At 39.1% G+C, this 20,844-nt stretch overlaps 1 protein-coding gene and 1 long non-coding RNA gene across 6 annotated transcripts in view; one reads left to right on the top strand and one right to left on the bottom strand.

Annotated features, from left to right (window-relative positions):
- DOCK8 (dedicator of cytokinesis 8) overlaps positions 1-20,844 on the bottom strand; it is an 88,160-nt gene that overhangs the window by 55,225 nt on the left and 12,091 nt on the right. The window contains exons 2-10 of one of the 5 annotated variants that reach the window (XM_027709558.1): positions 19,152-19,240; positions 12,625-12,727; positions 8,928-9,103; positions 6,516-6,587; positions 3,188-3,311; positions 2,756-2,968; positions 2,137-2,222; positions 909-975; positions 509-658 (exon numbers count right to left, since the gene is read on the bottom strand). In XM_027709558.1, the coding sequence (XP_027565359.1) occupies positions 509-658; positions 909-975; positions 2,137-2,222; positions 2,756-2,968; positions 3,188-3,311; positions 6,516-6,587; positions 8,928-9,055 (840 nt within the window). In that variant the 5' untranslated portion in view covers positions 9,056-9,103; positions 12,625-12,727; positions 19,152-19,240. Of the gene's footprint in view, positions 1-508; positions 659-908; positions 976-2,136; positions 2,223-2,755; positions 2,969-3,187; positions 3,312-6,515; positions 6,588-8,927; positions 9,104-11,036; positions 11,193-12,269; positions 12,279-12,624; positions 12,728-18,235; positions 18,279-19,151; positions 19,241-20,844 lie in introns of those variants that run through there. The other 4 variants (XM_027709559.1, XM_027709557.1, XM_027709562.1 and 1 more) reach the window with 4 other exon arrangements.
- Positions 18,440-19,681, top strand: LOC113981889. Its single transcript, XR_003538555.1, has 3 exons — positions 18,440-18,664; positions 19,206-19,392; positions 19,492-19,681. It is a non-coding gene; the product is annotated as an uncharacterized LOC113981889 (long non-coding RNA).

Below are 20,844 nucleotides of genomic sequence, written 5' to 3'. Positions count from 1 at the left end.
GAATGTTTATGGAGTGACTGATACTAGACCTCTTAGTCTTCCATCTGTTGGAGGGTAGAACACATATATGTGACAACACTGTTAATCAGTTACTACTGCATTTTCACTGAAATCAGGAAAATTAACACATTCCAAATTAAGTGGTTCAGGTTAAATCAGTTTCAGAATTAAACACACAAAATGATGCAAAGAGAAATAAATCAAAGCCAAAAAACTTCCACAGAATGTAAATAAAATTTTTAAAACTGCCTTATTTCACTATACTTTTAATTTCCTTTTGGCAAAGATAGGAAATTCTAAGTAATTTAAATAACTAGAAGACAGGGTATCGATATAACTTCTAAGCTTTAAAGTGAGATATACCAAGTGGACACCTGCACACATACTATTAAAAACTACCAGAATTCATCTCATCTAGAGGAAACCTGTGTTTGTCGGCTTCATGAACTCAGACAACAGGCACAGCTGAAAACTGGAAGAACAGTATCGAAGCAGCACTGTAACATACCTTTATTACCAGGTATATATCTGATGAAGGATAGGTGACAGAAAATACTGCTGATCTTGCCTGAGTAGACAAGTCAATGGAGGGTGTATGAGAACGCAAGAATCCTCTTAATGAGTCAGAGTTGAGGTCGCAATGAAAATTTTCTGAGATCTTGAAAAGAAAAAGGATTAAAATATGTTGCAGAGCAAAAGTGCTTCAAATTTTATTTTAAAACAAGTTAAAAGTAGTATCTAGAACTACAAAACAAACTGCAAGCATGTGACCTTGACTAAATAAAAGGAATCCTGGATCAGACTGCATGTGTGAAACAGTTGCAGATTTTTTTGTACGGTTTCCTAAATCACTACTCCAGAGATAAAAACCCAAGACAACTCAACAAAAATATTGTATGCACACTTACCTTTTTTCTTTCCTTTATGTCATAGAGAGCTATGCATGCAAATAAAGGTTCAATCTCTATATCAAACCTGTTAGGGACAGACACACAAGACACTGATTGATACTGCACTCCTGTGGCTATGTATAATAAAAAAAAATAAAAGGGCTATATTTTGACTGGCACTTTTGTTAGAAAATAAGGAGAAATACTTAGTTCCAGACCTCAGCTCTCTCAAAGTGTGAAGGATTTTTTTATTAGTGCATTATATTATAAGATTTCAAGAGGAAAAGAATGGAAGTAAACTGCATTCCATTTATTTTCTAAATTTGACAGAAACTGATCTCAGATATCAGTTAAAATTATTGTATCTTTCTTGCCTTTTTTTTCTGTGTATGAAGTTGTGCTGGTTTTGGCTGGGGTAGAATTAATTTTCTTCACAGTGCTTGGTGTGGGGCTGTGTTTTGGATTTGTGCTGAATACAGAGTTGATAATATAGGGACTTTATACATATTATATATATATAATATATAATAACAAAACCAGAAAGTTTTTGTTATTGCTGAGCAGTGCTTGCACAGAACCAAGGTTTTTTTCAGCTTTTCATACTGCCATGATGGTGAGGAGACTGGGGTGCATGGGAGGCTGGGAGGAGACACAGCCTGGACAGATGACCCCAACCGATGAAAGGGATATTCCACATCATATTCCAGGTATGACATCATGCTCAGTATAAAAAGTGGGGAGAAGGAGGAAAGGGGGGGACATTTGGAGTCATGGTGTTTGTCTTCCCACATAACTGTTACATGTGATGGGTTCCTGCTCTCCTGGATATGCCTGCCCACACAGGAAGCAGGGAGTTAATTCCTTTTTTTTTGCTTTGCTTGTATATGAAGCTTTTGCATTTCCCACTAAGTTGTCTGTGTCTTAACCGATGAGTTTTCTAGCTTTTTGATTCTCTCCCCAGTATCACTGGTGGGGGAGTGAGTGGTCACGTAGGGCTTGGTTGCCAGCAGGGGTGAAACCATGAAAAAAGTCCAGTAGTGTGTAGGAACCAATCTATAATTTGGGCTCACTCCCAACTCCTTTTCACCCTGACAAGTTAAAGAGTTCTGTAAAGAGGGACAGAAATAGTCCTCTGCTACCCTGAGGAAGAAAACGTGAGCATGTGAATTGCTGCACAGGACACCTGCAGTGGTGTCGCAGTGGGCAGAGAATTTCTGAGAATTGGTGACCAAAGCTTGACACTTACTTCAGAGTCTGCAGCTTCACCAAAATCCTGTTGCCCAGATGTTCCTTCGGGCGATCTGGCACTGGTCGTATTTCCACTGCATCTTCCTATAATTACACAGTAATTCTAGTCATACTCCATCAAAACAACTGTAAATTTACATACTTGGATAAAACCTTTATGTAATGGTAGCTGGGCTGCTGCTACAGACTAGCACCTTCCCCCACTCAGTGGGCATTTAATCTCTCCAGAGACAAAAAATAATTGATTTACTATTTCTAAATATTTACATTTTGACCCCCATCTGGCATTTACACCAAATATTTACACTTCTGGACCCCCAGTGAGAGTTACAGGGAAGGGTAACACCGTCACATAGCCCTATCACCAGCATGTGGCTTGACCCACACTGAGAGGGGTATAATGGGGCCTCAGGCAACACTGCGAGTCCAAGTTCAAACCCCCCCATAAAAACTGAAGACAGCTGACAGAAGCCCATGGTGACATGCCTTCACCCTGTTATTATCCAAGTGAGACACCTATCCAGGCCACAAACCCTGTTGTGGTGCAGCTTTAACCTGACTCATGCCAGGACAGCCAGCTGGGGAAGACCAATAGGACAGCCAGCCTCCCAGCTCACCTCATCCACAGAGGGGTAGAGGGCGAGGAGCTCAGGGTGCCTGTCGGTGCGCCGTGCCTCCTCATTCTGCCTCTCAAACTCCTCTGCGCTGACGTGCTGCAGTAGATTCTCCAAGCGGGGGTCTGGCTGCAGGCTGCGGAGCTCAAAGTAAGAGGAGGCAAGGGTCGTCCTGGAGGCCTCCTCAGGGAGAGCATGGACGTGTTGGGGTCCCACCTGTTGGAAAACAGCAAAATGGCAAGCTGTGGCTTGAGCACCAGGGTGTCAGGGAACGACTCTTGGTGGTCTGGCAGAGGGGATCTTAACGCCATCTCTGCCATGAAGCCTAATGGTGAGCATGGTGCTCCGCTTGATGCCATTACAGAGATCCTGGGATGATTCTTTTGAGGGAAGCTGCAGTATTTGGTTACTTCTCCCAAAGTTAAGAAAATGTACCTGGAAACTTGCATCGCCAGAATCCAGTGTTTCTGATTCAAATGTTTGTTTTCGAAGCGTCTTGTGCAAATCTTTTCGGGATCCCCTATTTTTCAGGCTACATGTATCTGAATTCCCTTGGTTCCTTTCTCGGACAAGCCCAAGAAATTCAGGATAGCATGAGGAGGAGTTAAGGGAAAATAAAACAGAAAAGACAAATAAAAAAATATTAAAGAATTGTAAACGTTGTTCTGCAAAAGACCAACACAGCACAGCTTTTATGCAAAAATGTGACATTTCACAACTTTAATTTCTTTTAACGCACCACTGCAACTCTATCATGTATATTAAGAACAGTTTTAAAAGGAAGAAAATTCATTCAGATCACTTTTGCAAAGACCATGAGTCTGAGACAGTACCAAAACCAGACCTAGGTACAAATTCAGCCCTGATCTCCTCATTAGACACAGTGATTATTTCAGTGACCTTAAGAACATGGATTTGGATCACTTATCTTTTGGCTGGCTCTGCTTCTGCAATTATACATCCAAAAGCTTAGTGCTCTTATCCTGGACCTAGGTAGCATCCCAAGTTAAACACAGGCAACAATCTACACCTTTCAAACAATGCCCGTTTTTGAAGAGGGCTATTACTATGGCACAATGTAACGCTCTCTGCTGGCAACTTTGCAAAATTTTGAAGAGAGGTACCAATTTCAAGTTCCATTTTTGAGGCAGATGGAAAATCCTGAAAAAAAAGATACCAGATGCACCCACAGTTCTGTTTCTTTCACTTTAGTATACAATTTGCTAAATCCTTTGATGGCCTTTTTGCAATCAGCCACCTTAGTTACATGATCCTGCTTTGGTCATTTTCCTTTCCATAACACTCCAAGGCGATGGCTATACATTTGAGTACTTTCATAAAGAAGCCACAATAAGCAATTATTGATCAAGGAGACACCTTTTTTATTACATTTTGGGAGTAACTGAATTATATGCTCTGATGTGTTTTAATTTTAATTGTTTGCATTTTAATCATTTACCAGTTCACTGCAATGAAAACTGAAGTCATAAAAGAGACAATCCCAGCTCTCCTTGGATGTGACCTTGTTTTGGAGCCATCACAATAATCCAGAATGGAGGACAGGAATTCTGCATGACTTTAAGATATTTAAGCATCCAAAAGAGGTTGTGTAGATAATTTTCTCACTATCTCCAGTGGCAAATGATTAATCAAGAAATTTATGTACCTGAGTTCACACTTTGCCTCTGGTTTACAAGCTACAATAGAGATGCCTTTCCCCTAAAGTACTCCTGGAAAATTTATTTATATTGTTTATTTATTTTGAAAAGCATGGTAGCAATTAAAACTCACGAAGTGGCAAACCATGCTTTTACCACACATGTCAATTTAATGGCCACACACTGAATTAAGTAAATGGAGTGAGGAAAAGGAACAAAGGACAACTGAATGGAGAAACAGGAACAAGCCTCCAATGCAGCCTCTGGCAAAAACACATGGACTCCACCTGTCCAGCTTCTCTGCCACGTACCTCTGCTCTCGGGCACAAGGACCGCCTCTGCTCACGCGACCCACTGAAGACTCCTCAATCTCCTGTTCTGAACCTTCACATTCATGAATGCATGAAAGTCACACACTCATCCATAGCTTACCATTCAGCAACCTATCCTATGAATCTGTTTCCTATGTAGGCAATTCCAGTTTTTCCAGCCTTTCTCAAGACAATGGAAAGCCTTCTACAATTACTTTTTTGTCACTCCTCTCTTGATATCTTTTCTTCTCCTTCCTGTTCTGAGAATAGTGTCCAAGCACTAACACGAGATTACCAATAACAATCTATAATTTTTTTATGTGACACTGCAGCATATTTGACACTGTCTTGTTCTTTCCAATTTTTAATAACTTGCTTGCATTGTTAGCCACAGCCATCAAAGCTCAGCTCTCTGGCAGAGTCCATCATCATGTTTACCACAGAGTCAACTGCAAATAAAGTTTCTGAATGCAAATTTACCTTATCTGAATGAATGAAATACTAAAACACGCAACAAAACTTTCCACGTATGTGTATTTCTATGGCTCCATTCACATTTTTACCAGTACACCTAAATGCAAAACCAGCTATGTTCTATTTTCACCTTACCTACTTTACTGTTCACTCAACAAAGTGCACAAACAAAGCTGCACACTGGCTCTTTACAGTGTGGTCAGAACAACGCTGTGTGAAAGAGCAGCACAGATGGAGAGCCCACAAAACCCATGAGCCTATTTTTGGTGACTCACTGTGAAACAGTTCTGAGAATTCAATCAATTTCATCAGCACCCCTGGAGGAAGTATCTTGATAACCCTCAGCAGCTGCTCCACTGAGGAGCACGAGCTGTACAAACAATGCAATTCCTTTACAATAACCAGGAATCAACCCATACAGCACTGACTGCTGATGTACGTTATGTTAGAAAAACAGAGAGTAGCAAGGGCGGGTGAAGGGGCACAACACAGTGGCAGCAAATGTGCTAGCATTCCACTATCACCTGCTCCTACTGCTTCTTGAGAACAGGGTACGAGTGCATGAGGGGATGAACGGAAGTGTTACAGAACAATAGAGCTCCAAAACCCTCTTTCTGAAGAACAGGATGGGGTGATGGGGAAGGAGGGGAGATATTCCCATTCCCCAGATTCCCCTAAGAGTCTGGGGACAGACAACCTTGCATTGAAAACACTGACTGGGAGTGCCTTTCACATTTAACATATGAAATGGAAAATATAATATAATATGCTAAATGAAAGGAAATTAAGTCACTTATAAAGACTACAGATGCAGTTCTGTGTGTTGAATTACACTGACCTCAAATGCAGAAATAATTTTTTTTACTTACGTAAAATAGTAAAGTAGGCTATAACACTAATAATCCCATGAATACACTCAGCCACTGCTAGGAAAGCCCATAGTCCTTGAGTTTTCAGACACCATTAGAAATCAGATCATGTTGACTTTTCAGGGCATGGATAGGAGAAAAGCATGCAAATGTAATCTTTATCCCTGTTATCTTTCCTTTTAGTGGGATCACATAGTACTAGTATTCCTGATTTAGATAAATCATCATTATATAAGTTGATGTGAATTTCTTCCTACTTAATTCCCAGAGTGCCTGATAATTAAGAAGCAGATGCAACAGTATTTAGCAATAGCTCACAGAAAAGTCAGTTCTTGTCTTCAACCACTGATTAACATCATTATTCTTTAGGATTACTTATAACAGCAAGATCTCCTCTCTGATAAATAAGATGGAATGTATTTTTGATTTTATTTAATTATATGTAGCTTACTTTCGATTCACAATCAGCCACTCACGGATATATGTCTGAACACAGTCTTTGACATGTGAGTCCAGTTCAACCCTGTGGAAAAAGCAACATATTGTAAATATTTTAGCACCTAAGTCATACTTTCAGGACAAAGAAATTTATATAAACATGCTATTCAGAAAAAGGACTCTCTATTAGTCCTCTTCTGTGTATTTATTTTACTGCTAAACTATCATTTGAGGTTTAAAAAATTCTGTGTACTGCATGAATTCCCTGATGTATGTTTTTGTTACTGTGTTTATAAATTCACAAACCTATATTTATAGAGGTAACCATGTGCCACACTATTTATTTCATAAATATAATATTGATGTTGCTGCAAAATACACTTTCCATACAGAACATGTAACAGATTTGCAACTGATTACTAAGATCGGGTAACAGCTGATGTGGGTTCATGTGTGCAGGACAAAGCCTTGGCTGATGCCAGGCTGCTGTGTGCCCCTGCCACCGTGGTTCCTGTATCTGGTTCAGGTGGGAGGTATGTTTGCAAGAAGGCAGCACGTTAACCCAGTTCGGTCAGTGGTATCTGCTTCCTGCTCTCAGTGCACAAAGACATCAAAAGATTGCACTGCCTGTAGGGCAATCTTTGGTGCATGCTCCTTCTGTGTTCTCATCTTCCCTAACATATCCTCGCATCCTTGATCAGGATTTTCTGTGAAAACACTAATATCTGTGATAGCAATGTGAACAGCTAAATGGCAAGCTGCTGTGTAAAAAAACCCCTTAAGGTCTCTGTGGTGTAAATCAGGCTTAAAACTGATTGTACAGCATGAGCCTATACGTTCTCCTATTGGAAAAACAAACAGATAATTGCTGTTTCAAACATCAGGCATGTTGGGAAGTAACCTTGGAAATAGGGAAAATATTTCAGATCTAATTTCAAAAGGTGGATACTTTTTAAAATATTTTTGTTCATCATTTAAATAAATGGGAACTTCAAGCAGCAAAATATTCACTGTCTCCCACATCAATTCTCTCTCTCCAATGCACAGGAAAACAAGAATTCATTATAAAGATTGGAACTTTTTCTATGAGTAAATTCAGGTGAAAATCACCTTTTCTGCAAAGGTTAGACAATCCCCTAGGAACTGTATGATTCTCAGGTGACCTAGTGTGACACCTCATCTCTACTGCCTTTGCTCTCCTGAACTTCCTGAGAGATGCACTGGGCCAAGAAGAAACCTGCAGACTGAGACCTTGTTTAGAGAGGGATTCTCAGCTAGTTTACATGCAGCTGGCAAAAATCATACAAACTTTGTTTCCTGCTTAGCCTCATTGCATTTGGGACACTGGGCAGAAAACACAGAACAAATACTGCTGTTGTATAGGTCTCTAATTTATACAGCTGGCTGGTATAAATTAGAGCAGCCTGTAGCATTTGCAGGAACAGAGGGGAATGCAGGTCTACCTTGTGAGCCAAGACACCATAAACTAAGTCTGTTTGTCCCTTCATTGTTCAGGTTCAACACAGCAGAGAATATAGACTGTGCTGTTCATTTCCTGAATAAACTGCTAGGAGCCTGCCCCCCATCCCAAACACATTGCACACTTAGCCATTTTTGCAGACATAACATTTTGGAGCTAAACTGGTGCTGAGTTCAAGTTTATCTCATGGTTACTGCTTGCAAAATTCAATAGACCTTTGAGGTTCTACTTAAAGGTACCATTTACAATGAAACAGTCCTTGGAGAGTATTTTGTATACAAAGGATAGCCTCGCTTAAACCACATCAGAAAACTGTCTTATGGATTTTCTTATTTTGAAAAATTCTGTTGCCCATGATGTGCCTGTTTATCAAACCAGTTTAAATATTTGCAGGACTGTTGAGCGCTACTGTCAGTGCATGCTACCTATTTAATTTAATCTGTTGAAAGCAGTGGAATTATTTCATCAGTGTCAGCCTGAAACCAAAAGTGACTTCCACACTAGAAATTAACACTTTTTTTCTCTCCAAACCTTGAGAAGTATGAACTATTTCGCCCCATTTAAGCAAGACAGTTACTGAGAAAGAGTTAGTGAAAAAAAAAGTAAAACCCCTCAATCCTGTGCTTACTACATGATCAGAATCAACTTCCGTCTCTGGCATCACAGCTGCAAAAATTACTTTTCATACTATTCTCTTGCCCTTCTTTACTCTTATTTCTGGTTTACACCTACCTCACTTCTGCTGCTACCAGCAAGCTTAGGAAGTTGTGTAAACACTTGCATAATTTTAAGCGTGCAAAGAGGCCTAACAGAATCAATGGCAAAGTTCAAACATTCATCAACTGTGAAGTGGATGGATGGATGGTAGAGTGAGGCGTTTGGATCAACATCTTCAAAACTATTTTTACACCTGCTGCATTTCAGAGGGAGAGAAACTCTCCTTACCCATCTTCTGGCACAGAAGGTTGCAAAGTCCTGCACTCTTTGGGTGTAAAGAGAACATCCAGGTCATCTTCAGGAAAATCCCCAAGTTCTTGTGCTAGTTCTGAGTCCAAGTTGTTCAGCTGTGTCATTAGGAAGCCTTCAAAATCTACTGGGTCTACTGCGTCATAAAAGGAAGGCTAATGAGAAATAAAGAGGCATTTATTTTAGCAACAGATGGCTCTTCCTGATAGTGTAATTTAGGCTTATTTATTTAATTATTGTGATTGTCCCATTATGTATTAAACATCAGAAACAAACTTCTAACCTTCTCACCTAGGAACAAAAAAGGATTAGGGCAGGTGACCAAAATGACAGTGACAGGCAGCACTAGCTGGCAGGGAGCTGCCGATGGACAAGAGAGAAGACAAAACACACTGTGAATAACAAGGAAGTTAACTCTTCAGAGTTAAGGACCAACTAAAGACACTATTAGAAATGCTGTGTGCTTTCAACTGCCAACAAAGTTGAGGAGTATACTCAAAATCAGAAAAAATTATTATTTCTATTTTTTTTCTAACTATTTCAGTAACATCTTTGAATGTTACTGGTTTGTATACTATTGGAGTTCTAATTTTATTGTATTTGTCAAGGGTTTGTGTGGTACTTGTGCAAAATATCACATGGAGCTACTAAAGTTGTTACGGCAAACCTGAGATATTCACCATTTCTACACCACATGGCATTGTTGTATCTCATTACATTTAATTAGCCATTTTTACACAGAATGTCTGATCAGAACAAAGTTAAACAAGTACAAGCTCTACCGCTCACACATGCTATTAAGCTGTCTGGTTCTTTTCATCTCTTTAGTATCAAAAACAGAGGCAGAAAATCTTGTTTGATTTGGTACCTAGAGTTGTTCCACATACACATAAATGTGACTTCATGTAACTGTATGTTATTCTGTGTTCACATAAAACTGAAAATTATTTTACTTGCTATATAGCCAATAAAAAATACCGTGTATCTCTTTAGGAAATAAAACATCTGTCCAGTTGAGTACAGAGACTAAAATCTCTTATCAATGATTTTCTTGACAAGTCAAAAACAGACCTAAAAACTACAGCTTTAGAAAACGTATAGTTAATGTTCTGTGAGTTCCAGAAAGGCTGATGATACTTCAGCATAGTAAGAGCACAGAAAATTTGTTACAGCATTTGAATAATAGCACTGTAATAACTTTTATACTAGGAGGAAGAATTCTAGCAAAAACTAGCTATCAAATCATCCTTGTCTGTAAAGAGCAACGGTTGCATTGCATTTGCACTTTGATTAGCCCAAATACCTTTCACAAGGCTGTCTTCTGAAGCTGGTAGCAAAAAATACCTCTGTGGTGCTGTGGATGCAGAGTGAGGAAAAGAAGTCCCTGATATCAAAATTGCCTTTATATTTAATGATACTGTGGCTACTGCTATTTTTTTAATTAATTATCAGCATAATATCCCTGAAGCTCTCCTACTGTACTACCAATGACTAAAACATTACATGTTAGTGTATATATATGTACAAATAAATCTATATAGAGATTTACAGATCTAAATATATTAAAAAATATATAAAGTATATCAAAAATAAATATATCGTATATATTTATATCTACTAAAAAAGTAAATCCCAAAAGATTAAAGCAAAACCGCTTAAAATGTACATATACTACATCTTTTCAGTTGCTGAAGATGTAATGTTTTATATGCAAAATATTTTTGCTTAATTCAATCTAATTTTCAATTAAGCATTGCACTCCCTTTCAGAAATCACACTTTTCCATTCTGATGAGTCGAATCCATCGCATTTCATTGTTTTCTTTTTCTAGTTCAAGTGTTAACAATAATCTTTAATCATTAGTAATATGTGCTTTTGACTATTGTAAATTATACACAAATGTAAAAAAGATAGTGTAAAAAGTAAATGCAGGTGGAGGGTAATGGTCTCCCTAACAATTGGTGTAAATTTTCAAAGGAAACAGAGATAATGGTTTAACTAAGAAGCCAATACTCCTATTCACACATCATAGAAGTGTGCAAAACAATTTTATACAGAAAATGCCATAAATCATTACTGCAAACATACCTTTCTAAGGATGATGAATTAGAGGCATGTAGATTGTGACAGCACACAAAATGGCGTCTACGGTGCAATACTTGGTAAACGCAACATTACCAAGTTTCTCAGGAGCAAAAGCAGTTGTCTGCATGCAGAAGAAGGAACCCAGCCTCTAACCGCAAGGAACAAGTTAGACATCACAGCATTTCAGATTAAGGAAGTGAGTAGTGGCGGGAGGCCCCAACACACAGGAAGCAACTGCTTACATCTAGTGTTCTACATCTTTCACATTCATTGGTGCACTAAGACTTTTCCTGCTTCTACTTACCAGGCCTCACAAAAAGAAATAAAAATTAAAAGGGTAGGGAGAGGAAGAGTACCAAAATTGTAGTTAGTTTCATTTATGGCATAGTATGTTTGTAGAACACTTATACTACTGAAAGGCAATAAAAAGATCTGGGATTTTTTCCCTTTGTGATAAGGGCAGCGTCATAGGGCTGGAGATGATTCGGAGACATGTAACAGTTGACTCAATTACATCTATGCCAATTAGGGCATTTCTCACTTAACATGATTCCTCTACAGCACTGAAAAAAAGTCAGCGTGCTGTCCCTGCTGCTAGCCCTGCAAACCGTGTATTAAGTCAAGATAATTGAGCCTCTACCCTTCTTTTTTCTCTTTATTCACTTATCTCTCTATGTGGGTTTTGGCAAGGGTACAGATAATTTTCTTCACAGTAAATATTATGGGGCTGTGTTCTGGATTTATGCTGAAAATAGTGTTGATAACACAGCGATGTTTTCATTATTGCTGAGCAGCGCTTACAAAGAGCCAAGACTTTTCCTGCTCCTCATACCATCCCATCAGTGCAGAGATGTACAAGAAGCTGGGAGAGGACACAGCCAGGACAGTTGACCCCAACTGACCACAGGGATATTTCACACCATATAGAATCATGCTCAGTATATAAAACCGGGGGAAGAAGGAGGAAGGGGGGAATGTTCAGAATGATAGTATTTGTCTTCCCAAGTCACCATTTGCATGCTGGAGGCCTGCTCCCCTGGAGATGGCGAAATACCTGTCTGCCTGTAGGAAGTGGTGACTGAATTCCTTCTTTTGCTTTGCTTGTGCACAAGGCTTTTCCTTTACCTATTAAATTGTCTTTACCTCAACCCATGAGTTTTCTCACTTTTCCTATTCTCTCCCTGATCACACCAGGAAGAGAGCGGTGGTGTGAGTGAGAGGCTGCATGGAGCTTACCTGCTGCCTGGCAACACAACCTCCCTTTGCAAATCACCTGTGATCACCACACAAAGCATTTATTTGATGAACCTGAATGTTTCTAACAAGGAAAGAACGTAACATACTCCAACATTTACTAATTAACTTTGATTTATAGTAATATACAGAAAGACTATCTATTTCAGGCTCCAAGGAACATTCTCATTTTTTTCAAATACATAATTTCCTCAACTCACCAAGGAGTACTTTTTACCAGTTTCAGACAGAAGCTAGAGGAAAGCAAGACAACTTCAGAAAATCACTTTATTTACCCTAAAAGCATCAAGCAATGTAGATGCCAAACTGGTGTAGAGAAGATAAACGCAAAACTTACCAGATGAAGTGCAGAAAAGCCAGGGGTACTTAAACTTCGTTGACAGAACTGTGTAAAGCCTGGTTGGAGAGTAAATTGCTTTCTTATTTCTGCAGAGGAGTGCCTTTAATTAAGCAGAGAAAAATCCTTGTAATTACAATTATTCCCATACAAATACTAAATGCCAGAGTTTAGTCAATTTGGTCTTCTGTCCCAGTGTTCAGAAGTGTATTTTGGTGATGGTCTAGACTCCTCTCATCGTGTAGTTGATGCAAATCTTAAAAAACATTTGCAGTTCTATATAATTAAGATTCTGTCACTCTTCCAACAGATTTCTATCATTATATTGCAACCCTCATAACTGGGAAAAGCTATGCAAGAAAGAACAACCTTGCCCTTAAGTGAAGTGTGACTCCAACCTGGAGAGCAATACTTGCAAGATTCACTTCTGCAAAGCAGAAATACAAGATAATAAAGCAGAGAAAGGAAAACGAACATCACAGAGGCAAATATTTTAATTGATCAAGGGATAAAAACAAGACAAGACCACTCACTGAACAGTGTAAGCCCAGACTTAGGCTAATAATGCAGCTTGCTGTGAAAAGCCCAAGACAAACCAAAGAATGAATTTAAAAATCAGCCTACACTGTATCAGCTGAACACTTGAGGGAAAGTCTTCTTAAGTTCTAATTAACCAATCTCATTGGAAGCAGAAAGAGGCCAGTATAGAATTCTTCAGTAATCCCAGGTTGATGATAATGTACCCAGTCTGAAAATTCAGTAATCAGAGTAGCTCGGTCATTTTTCATGAAAACTAATAAATTAATATTTAATATGGTTTAGAATGATCAGATACGAAATGGTAAAGCATCTACAACATATTTCACCATGAGTGTTCAGGATAAGACTTTTAACACAAAATGCAGTTAAGCAGATTTCAATTAAAAATAATGGCCTGCAGCCCACCAGGGCAGTCAAATGGGAGACAGGAAAATAGAGAGGTAAAAAGACATTCCCTGCCATATGAGACTCTTCCAACTCCAGGAAGCATTAACAGACATCTTAGAAGTACCAGATGCCACTGGACAGTCTGGCTGCTTGGTCTGCACTTTCTCTCCTCTGTGGCCTCTTGATTCCTATGACTAATGTACCTATTCTGTGACACTTACTACTGCTTTTCTTAGCAAGCATGACAAAAATCTAAACTTGGCTCAATGCATTTCTGCTCGTGTTAAGAGACAGGCATCTCACAGAAGGTATTGTATGAAAGGTATTAAAGGTATTAGGCCTGACTGAGAAAACAAAAGTTGCACAAATGAGAGTAGTTCCTTGTAGGCCAAAAGACCATGCCAGGTGTGAGCAGGACATCACTCCAACCTGAAGGCAGCAGTAATTGCAGACAGAACAACGCCAGAGTTACAAAGAGAAAAGGTCCATTTGGAAGAGAATTTTCTACTCATCACTGACATACCAAAAATCAAAAATGGGATTTTTTTAAAAGGGTATTCAATAATTATATAAGCAACAAGCCATGTAGGGAAAGTAACAAATTCCGTGCAGCCCTTAGATTATCTTTGACCCATCAAAAAAACCAAACCAAACGAAACAAACCTGCTTGTATATTAGGGGTACTGTTACTCATTTTCCCACTGCAAATAATCTCTGATAATGAATGTATGTACAAAACTCAAATTATTCAAAATTATTAATTTCCTGCAAACAGAGTCAGTTTCTACCTTGTGTAGAAGTATCTGTTGCTGATGAAAATAATGGATGCACTAGCAGATGTTGGCTTAATGTATGTAAAAAAGTCTATTGCAGAAGTTGCTGCTGTAAACAATTATATGTCATCTCTGAATTACACCAGATATGGGGTCATCAGACCCTTTGAAGAGAAAACTGTATGAACTTTCAACTACACAAGACGAAGCACAAATATGGATGAAGCGCCAAATTTGCTGTTTGGTAAGAGCTTGTGCAAGCCCAGCTAATTGAGAGCAAATACATTTCTCAGGAGCACTGACATCAGTTTCACTGTCTCACCAGTACAAATAACCTGCAAACTAAATCAGTCCAATGGACAACAAATTTTGTAATCTATAATGGTGACTTTCAGATAGGAATAGTTCAGTTGATTGATTTCATAGTTTTCCTGTGAAGGAAGAAAGGGAGAAGAAATAGAGTAAGTATAACAGCAAAATACAATAAGAAGACAGTAAAATTTGTTTGAACCAATTCAGAAATGATTGGCTAGATCTGCTAGGATTATACAACTGAAAGACACAGCTGCTAAAAGACACTAAACCACAAGCACAAGTTAGGTACATAGACATGGAGAAAAGGTGGGTGTAACAGTCAGAGACGAGCATGGAAACTTTTGAAAACTTGAGAAGTGAAGTCTAAACAGAGGTCCTTCTCGATGGTTCTTTGATAATGCCAGAATGGTTGTTGTCTGTGACACGCCTGTTTTCTGACCAAACAACTACCTTAGACACCGTCCCTTGTACCTTCAGGAAAATCATGGTCCATGTTAACCTAGTGCATGTCATGCCCTAGCTTTTGTGGAGGCTGCAGTACATCTATGCCATGGCTATACTTTTACCCTCCTTGTCTGTACAGCAGCCCTGTCTGATTCTGAGGAGAGCTTTACAGTCACCCTTAGCTGCAACGAGGTCTATCTATGTGCTAAAAAGCCATAAGAAAAGAAGGCAATAAGAAATGAAGGCAAGTCACTAAAAAATCTGAGAAAAACCCTATGGTTTCCATCCACAGCAAGGGGAGCATGAAATTGCACTAAACATTAAAATGTACATCACCTTAGACATGCCTGTTTATTAATAGTCTGATGATGAAGTGCATGGTGTGCAACTAGACAATGTGGATTGTAGAAAACTATGGTCCAAAGAATTTGGCAATTATTGGTGTATTATTGGCAATTATTAGGAGATGATGAACCGCCAATATGGATTTATCAAAGGGCAGTCACATAAAGCCAATCTAATGCTTTTCTTGTGATAGTTTAACTGGTTCAGTAAGGCTCTTGATACCTCATGACATTCCTATAAGCAAAGTAAAGAGATAGTGGCTACATGGAATCATCACAGCTGTTTCCAGAACTGGTTAATAAAACATATTCAAGGCATATGTTCAAAAGAAGATTACGAAGAAATTTTACTGTGAGAAGCAAGTTAATTTTTCCTCAGTCTAGTTCCAGTACATACTTTATTTTACAACATGGATGATGATGTAGATAACACAGGACTAAAAGCTGGGGATCACATCACACTAAAATACTCTCTAAAGTATTGTAGAAACAGTCTGAAATCAGCACAGTTAGATTCAATAATAATAAATGTAAAACCCTAAACTTAGGAAGGAAAAAAAATCAAAGGCAGAAATACAAAAAGGAAAATTAACTGTTTAAAAAAATAGCATGCCACTTACTGGGAAGTGTATGGGGATACTTACTAACAAAGTACCACAAGCGATGAAAAAGTGATGTTATTTCTGTTAATTTAAGCCAGTGAGACAGTGCTTAGGCTGATTTACACTCTTATAACAGTGAGGTACAATAAAATCTAAAAGGCTTCAAAAGACAGCAGTCAGAATGCTAAAACTTTTGGGAAGGATGACCCATGAGGAAAGACTGAAAAAACAGATGTGTCATAAAACAGATGACTGACGGGAGACAGCAGTTTCCTTGACTATGTGAAAGGTAGCAATATGTAAAGAAAACAGTGAGTAATTCATGTCCATGGAGAGAAAAAGTAACGTGCTTAAATTGAAGCAAGAAAGTGCTAATAAGTTACTAGGAAAAAAGTTCCTACTGTAACAGGAAGGAACTGGCTGATGTTGATGCCAAGCCATTTTCCATCATATTTGAAAAGTCATAGTGGTCAGGTGAAGTACCAGCTATCTGGAAAAAGGGAAACATTGCTCTCTTTTTTTAAAAAGGGGAGAAAGGAAGACCTGGGGAACTGCACACTGGCAAGCCTCACCTCTGTGCCCAGGAAGATCATGGAGTAGATCCTCATAAAAGCAATGTTAAGGCACATGCAAGACAAGGAGGTGATCCAGGGCTGCCAACACAGCTTTACTAAGGGCAAATTGTACCTAGCCAATCTGGCAACCTTCCATGATGGAGTGTCTGCAATGGTCCACAACTAAAGAGCTATGGATGGCATACACTTTTGTTTGTGTAAGGCCTTTGATGTGGTCCCACATGACATCTTATCTCCAAATTGGAGATACATGGCTATGATGGATAGACTATCCAGTGGATAAGAAATTGGCTGGAGGGACATCACCAAAGAGTTGCAGTTGATGGCTCTTGTGGAGCCTCTGGGTGGAGGTGAGTGAGGAGTGGTGTCTTTCAGGGCTCAGACTAGTTCTCTTCAGTATCTTCATCAAGGACATCAACAGGAGGTTTGCAGATGACATGAAGCTGCGTGGTGCAGTTGACACAACAAAAGGAAGGGATGCCATCCAGATGGACCCAGACAAGCTTGAGAAGTGGGCCCACAAGAATCCCATGAAGTTCAACAAGTCCAAGCGCAAAGTGCTGCCCCTGGGTCAGGACAATTCCAGTCACAAGTAACAACTGATAGAAGAACTCACTGAGAGCAGTCCTATGGAGAAAGAATTGGGGATTCGCATGGATGAAAACCTGGACATGAGGTGGCAATGCGTGCTCACAGCCCAGAATGCCAACCACACCCTGGGCTGCATCAAAAGGTAAATGGTCAGCAAGTTGAGGGAGGGGATTTTGACTCTACTATGCCCTTGTGAGACCTGCCTCTATTACTGCATCCAGGTCTGGGGTCCTTAGCAGAAGAAAGACATGGATCTGTTGAAGCAGGTCCAAAGGAGGGCAATGGAGATGATCAGAGGGCTGGAGCACCTATCCAGCCAAAGACACATTGAGAGAGCTGGCATTGTTCAGCCTAGAGAAATCTCTGGGGAGACCTCATTGCAGCCTTTCAGTACCTAAAGGAAGCATGTCAAAAGAAGGGGGAGCAACTTTTCACATGGGCAAATAGTGATAGGACAAAGGGGGAACAGTTTGAAACTGATAGAGGAGAGATATAGATTAGATGTAAGGAAGAAATTCTTTACTGTGAAGGTGGGGATGCACTGGACAGGCTGCCCAGAGAAGTTGTGGATGTCCCCACCCCTGGAAGTGTTCAAGGCCAGATTGGATGGGGCTCTGAGCAACCTGATCTAGTTGGTGGCATCCCTGCAATGAAGGGGAGGGTTGGATCTAGATGATCTTTATGGTACTTTCCAGCCCGAACAATTCTGGGATACTAAGTAGCCAAGTAAGTAGCTAAGTAAGAATGCACAGTGACAAGAGCACAGTGGTGTTGTAAATCATGTCTTTGAACTACCTGGAGCGGTAGCATCTGGGCAACTGCAACCCTTTCTAAGACCAGCAATGGGACTCAGCAGCGTCAATAGCTCTACAGACCATCTATACTGACAGCTGTCCCTTTTCACTAGCTGAAACTAAAAAGGTGTAGATTTGGTGAAGATTTTTTCACAAAGGGCATTGCTGAATTCACAGTTCATCACCATTCACATGGCATGTTGAAAAATACTGTAAGCCTGTAGAAAGATGGGAGATGATAGCAACCTATGGATCTTCTGGAGGTTTTAGGTCCTTGTGTGAACCATGGTGTTGGAGCAAAATAACATCAACTGGAATTCATTGTTCCACTCTGTGATGTCATGACCCTACCTGAATGACGATGACATACTTCTCTGATGCAAATATTGAAAAAGCTGGAACTCACCAGACTTCCTGATCCACCCAGATAGGATTGGAGGGTAGCCAAAAAACCCCAACCAACCAAAACAAACCCCAAATCCAAAACCAAAACTGGTGCTGCTTAATCCAAATTTCACCAGTGTCTGTCCCACAGGTAGATGAAAAACTTCAGCAACTTCTAACAAAAAGTTGAAACAGAGTCAGTATTTCACAAATACTCTCCAATGCAAAGTGTAGAGTTTGCATAATATATTAAAACAACAGTATAACCAAAACAACAGACTACATCTGGAGGTACTTTAAATTCATCTAGTAGGTCAAATTCTGGGATGTTTCTCAGGGTAGAGCCCATTGAAGGATTGGGAACTTGGAGATTTGGGTTATTAGTTGGGCCTAGATGAGGTATCAGGAAAGGAAAATAAAACAGCCATTTATTTTCTCCCTTTAACATATCTTAGATCTGTGGCTGAATACTGCTGGTTCTATAATTAAAATTCTATAAATGCTTATAACACATAAGCTGGTTCTGCAGTTTCATTGAAATTCTGCTCAATGATATAGGTCTTTGAAATATGCAGTTTAAAAGCAGGCACAATGGGTATTTTGTTAGTATATATAATATGAAAATTTAAACAGAGAGCAGCAATTTAGAAATAAAAGAGAAAGAGAACAGCTTTAAAGATCACCTATTAACTGCAAATCACAAACTTCATAAGAAAAAACCTAATTTTAAAAGTATGCTTCACATGCCTATTGGATGAAATTCTCCAAAGTTACTTACTATTAGAAGGGAGTCAGGAAGTGTAATCCTTAACAACCTTACAATCCCTTCCAGCAGACTGAGGAACAGTGAGTTGTCTTCTGCAAAAGCTGCATACACAATTAGACAGCAAGGAAAGATGGAAAAAAATGAATAAAAAGAGAGTACAAGAACTATCCCCAAAGATAGAGAAACATTCACATTTAAATGTACACAGATGGTGGAATCATAAAGCAAAATAGTGAAAACTTTCACTTAACAGGTAAAATATTCAGTCTTGGCTACCTTGAGGAACAATCCCTTTCATCTGACACTGACACAGAAAATTCACAACTAACTTTTGTTCTTTTTCTGACCCTAGGATGAAACTGCTCCGGTTACAGCTGAAAACAAGCAACTAAAAAGCTCTGGAAGAGAAAAATACAACAATTACCTACTGCTCTCCTTCACTCCTACATGCAAACACACACAAAGTTTTGGGCAATGATCCAGATCTTTAACTAGCAAATACGGGAATGTTGCTTAGAAGTCCTTTGCTTACCGCCAGTGGAACTGCCTGTTTTTCTTGTAAGTTTCTGATTAGTCCTTAAAGCACCAGAGCTCTGCTTTGTTAGTCACTGTTTACAGCAGTGGTCGATCTGAACTCGCTGCTGTTTCCTTGATGGTTCCAGCAGGCTGTACAACCTCAGGCACACACCTTCTTCGGGGTCTACCATATTAAGACTGTATCAGCTAAAGCAATAAAGATCCTATTCAAGATGGTTGAAATTTAACAACAATCTTCCTACAAGAAATGGTGCAGGAACAAAGAAAGAAATCTACAAGAGGAAATCATTGAGATCATCATGCTGTCAACAACATGCTTTAAAGTAAAATGGGCAAGAGGTCAATTTTTATTTTTGTCCCAGGTCATGTACGACATTTATTAAGTGACTGGTTTTCTATGCCTTTCAGTTTTGCTGTTTCTCCCTCAGGAAGAGACATAAGCACACATAAAAAATAATTTTTAAATCCTGGCTATGCAGAGAAACTGAAGACATGATTTGGTACTGTTGAACAATGCTTTTATGCACTTTTTATTCACTATATGGAAAACATGGAAAAGCTATTTGAGAAGATGCTGTGTATGCAAAGGTGACTGGATGGCTGTTGCAATGAAAGTGGTTTTAGGTATAATGTTTCATATGATAGTTTAGTGGTACCTCTGGAAATCAGAGAGTATAAATCAATCTTATCTGTCATCCTACTACAGACTTAAACTGATATGCAATACAAACTTTCTAATTAATGTCTCATGTGTGCTAATTAATCATCCTAATAGAAGATAAATGTGTGAAAACATCAGAATTCTTTAGTTGTCCCTGCTGCCTTAAAAAACCTCAGTTTATCTGAGGATAATTTTCTGTGGTTGGTCAGAACACTCTCTGCTTGAAGTACTAAAGCTCATATTAGTGCCTCATTATTTTCTTCAACCAAGATGTCTGAAGAAAGGCTTTCTAACAAATGTGCCACTAAAGTCTCTAGATGATTCTACAGGTTTATATTCCATTGCAAAACTTTGCATTTTTTCTCCCCTCCTTTTTTTTCCCCCTTCCCCTTGTTCCTTGCTAAACTGTTTAAAAGTCTTCCAAAAGCTTAGATTCTCTACAACAACGATAATGGCAATTTCAAAACCATTACTGATTACATGTGCCATCCTTCTTTTATACTGCCC

Source organism: Neopelma chrysocephalum, unplaced genomic scaffold (assembly GCF_003984885.1).
Source record: "Neopelma chrysocephalum unplaced genomic scaffold, ASM398488v2 Primary Assembly neopelma1_96814, whole genome shotgun sequence".
NCBI classification, from domain to species: domain Eukaryota; kingdom Metazoa; phylum Chordata; class Aves; order Passeriformes; family Pipridae; genus Neopelma; species Neopelma chrysocephalum.
This window is presented reverse-complemented; position numbering and strand designations above follow the sequence as displayed.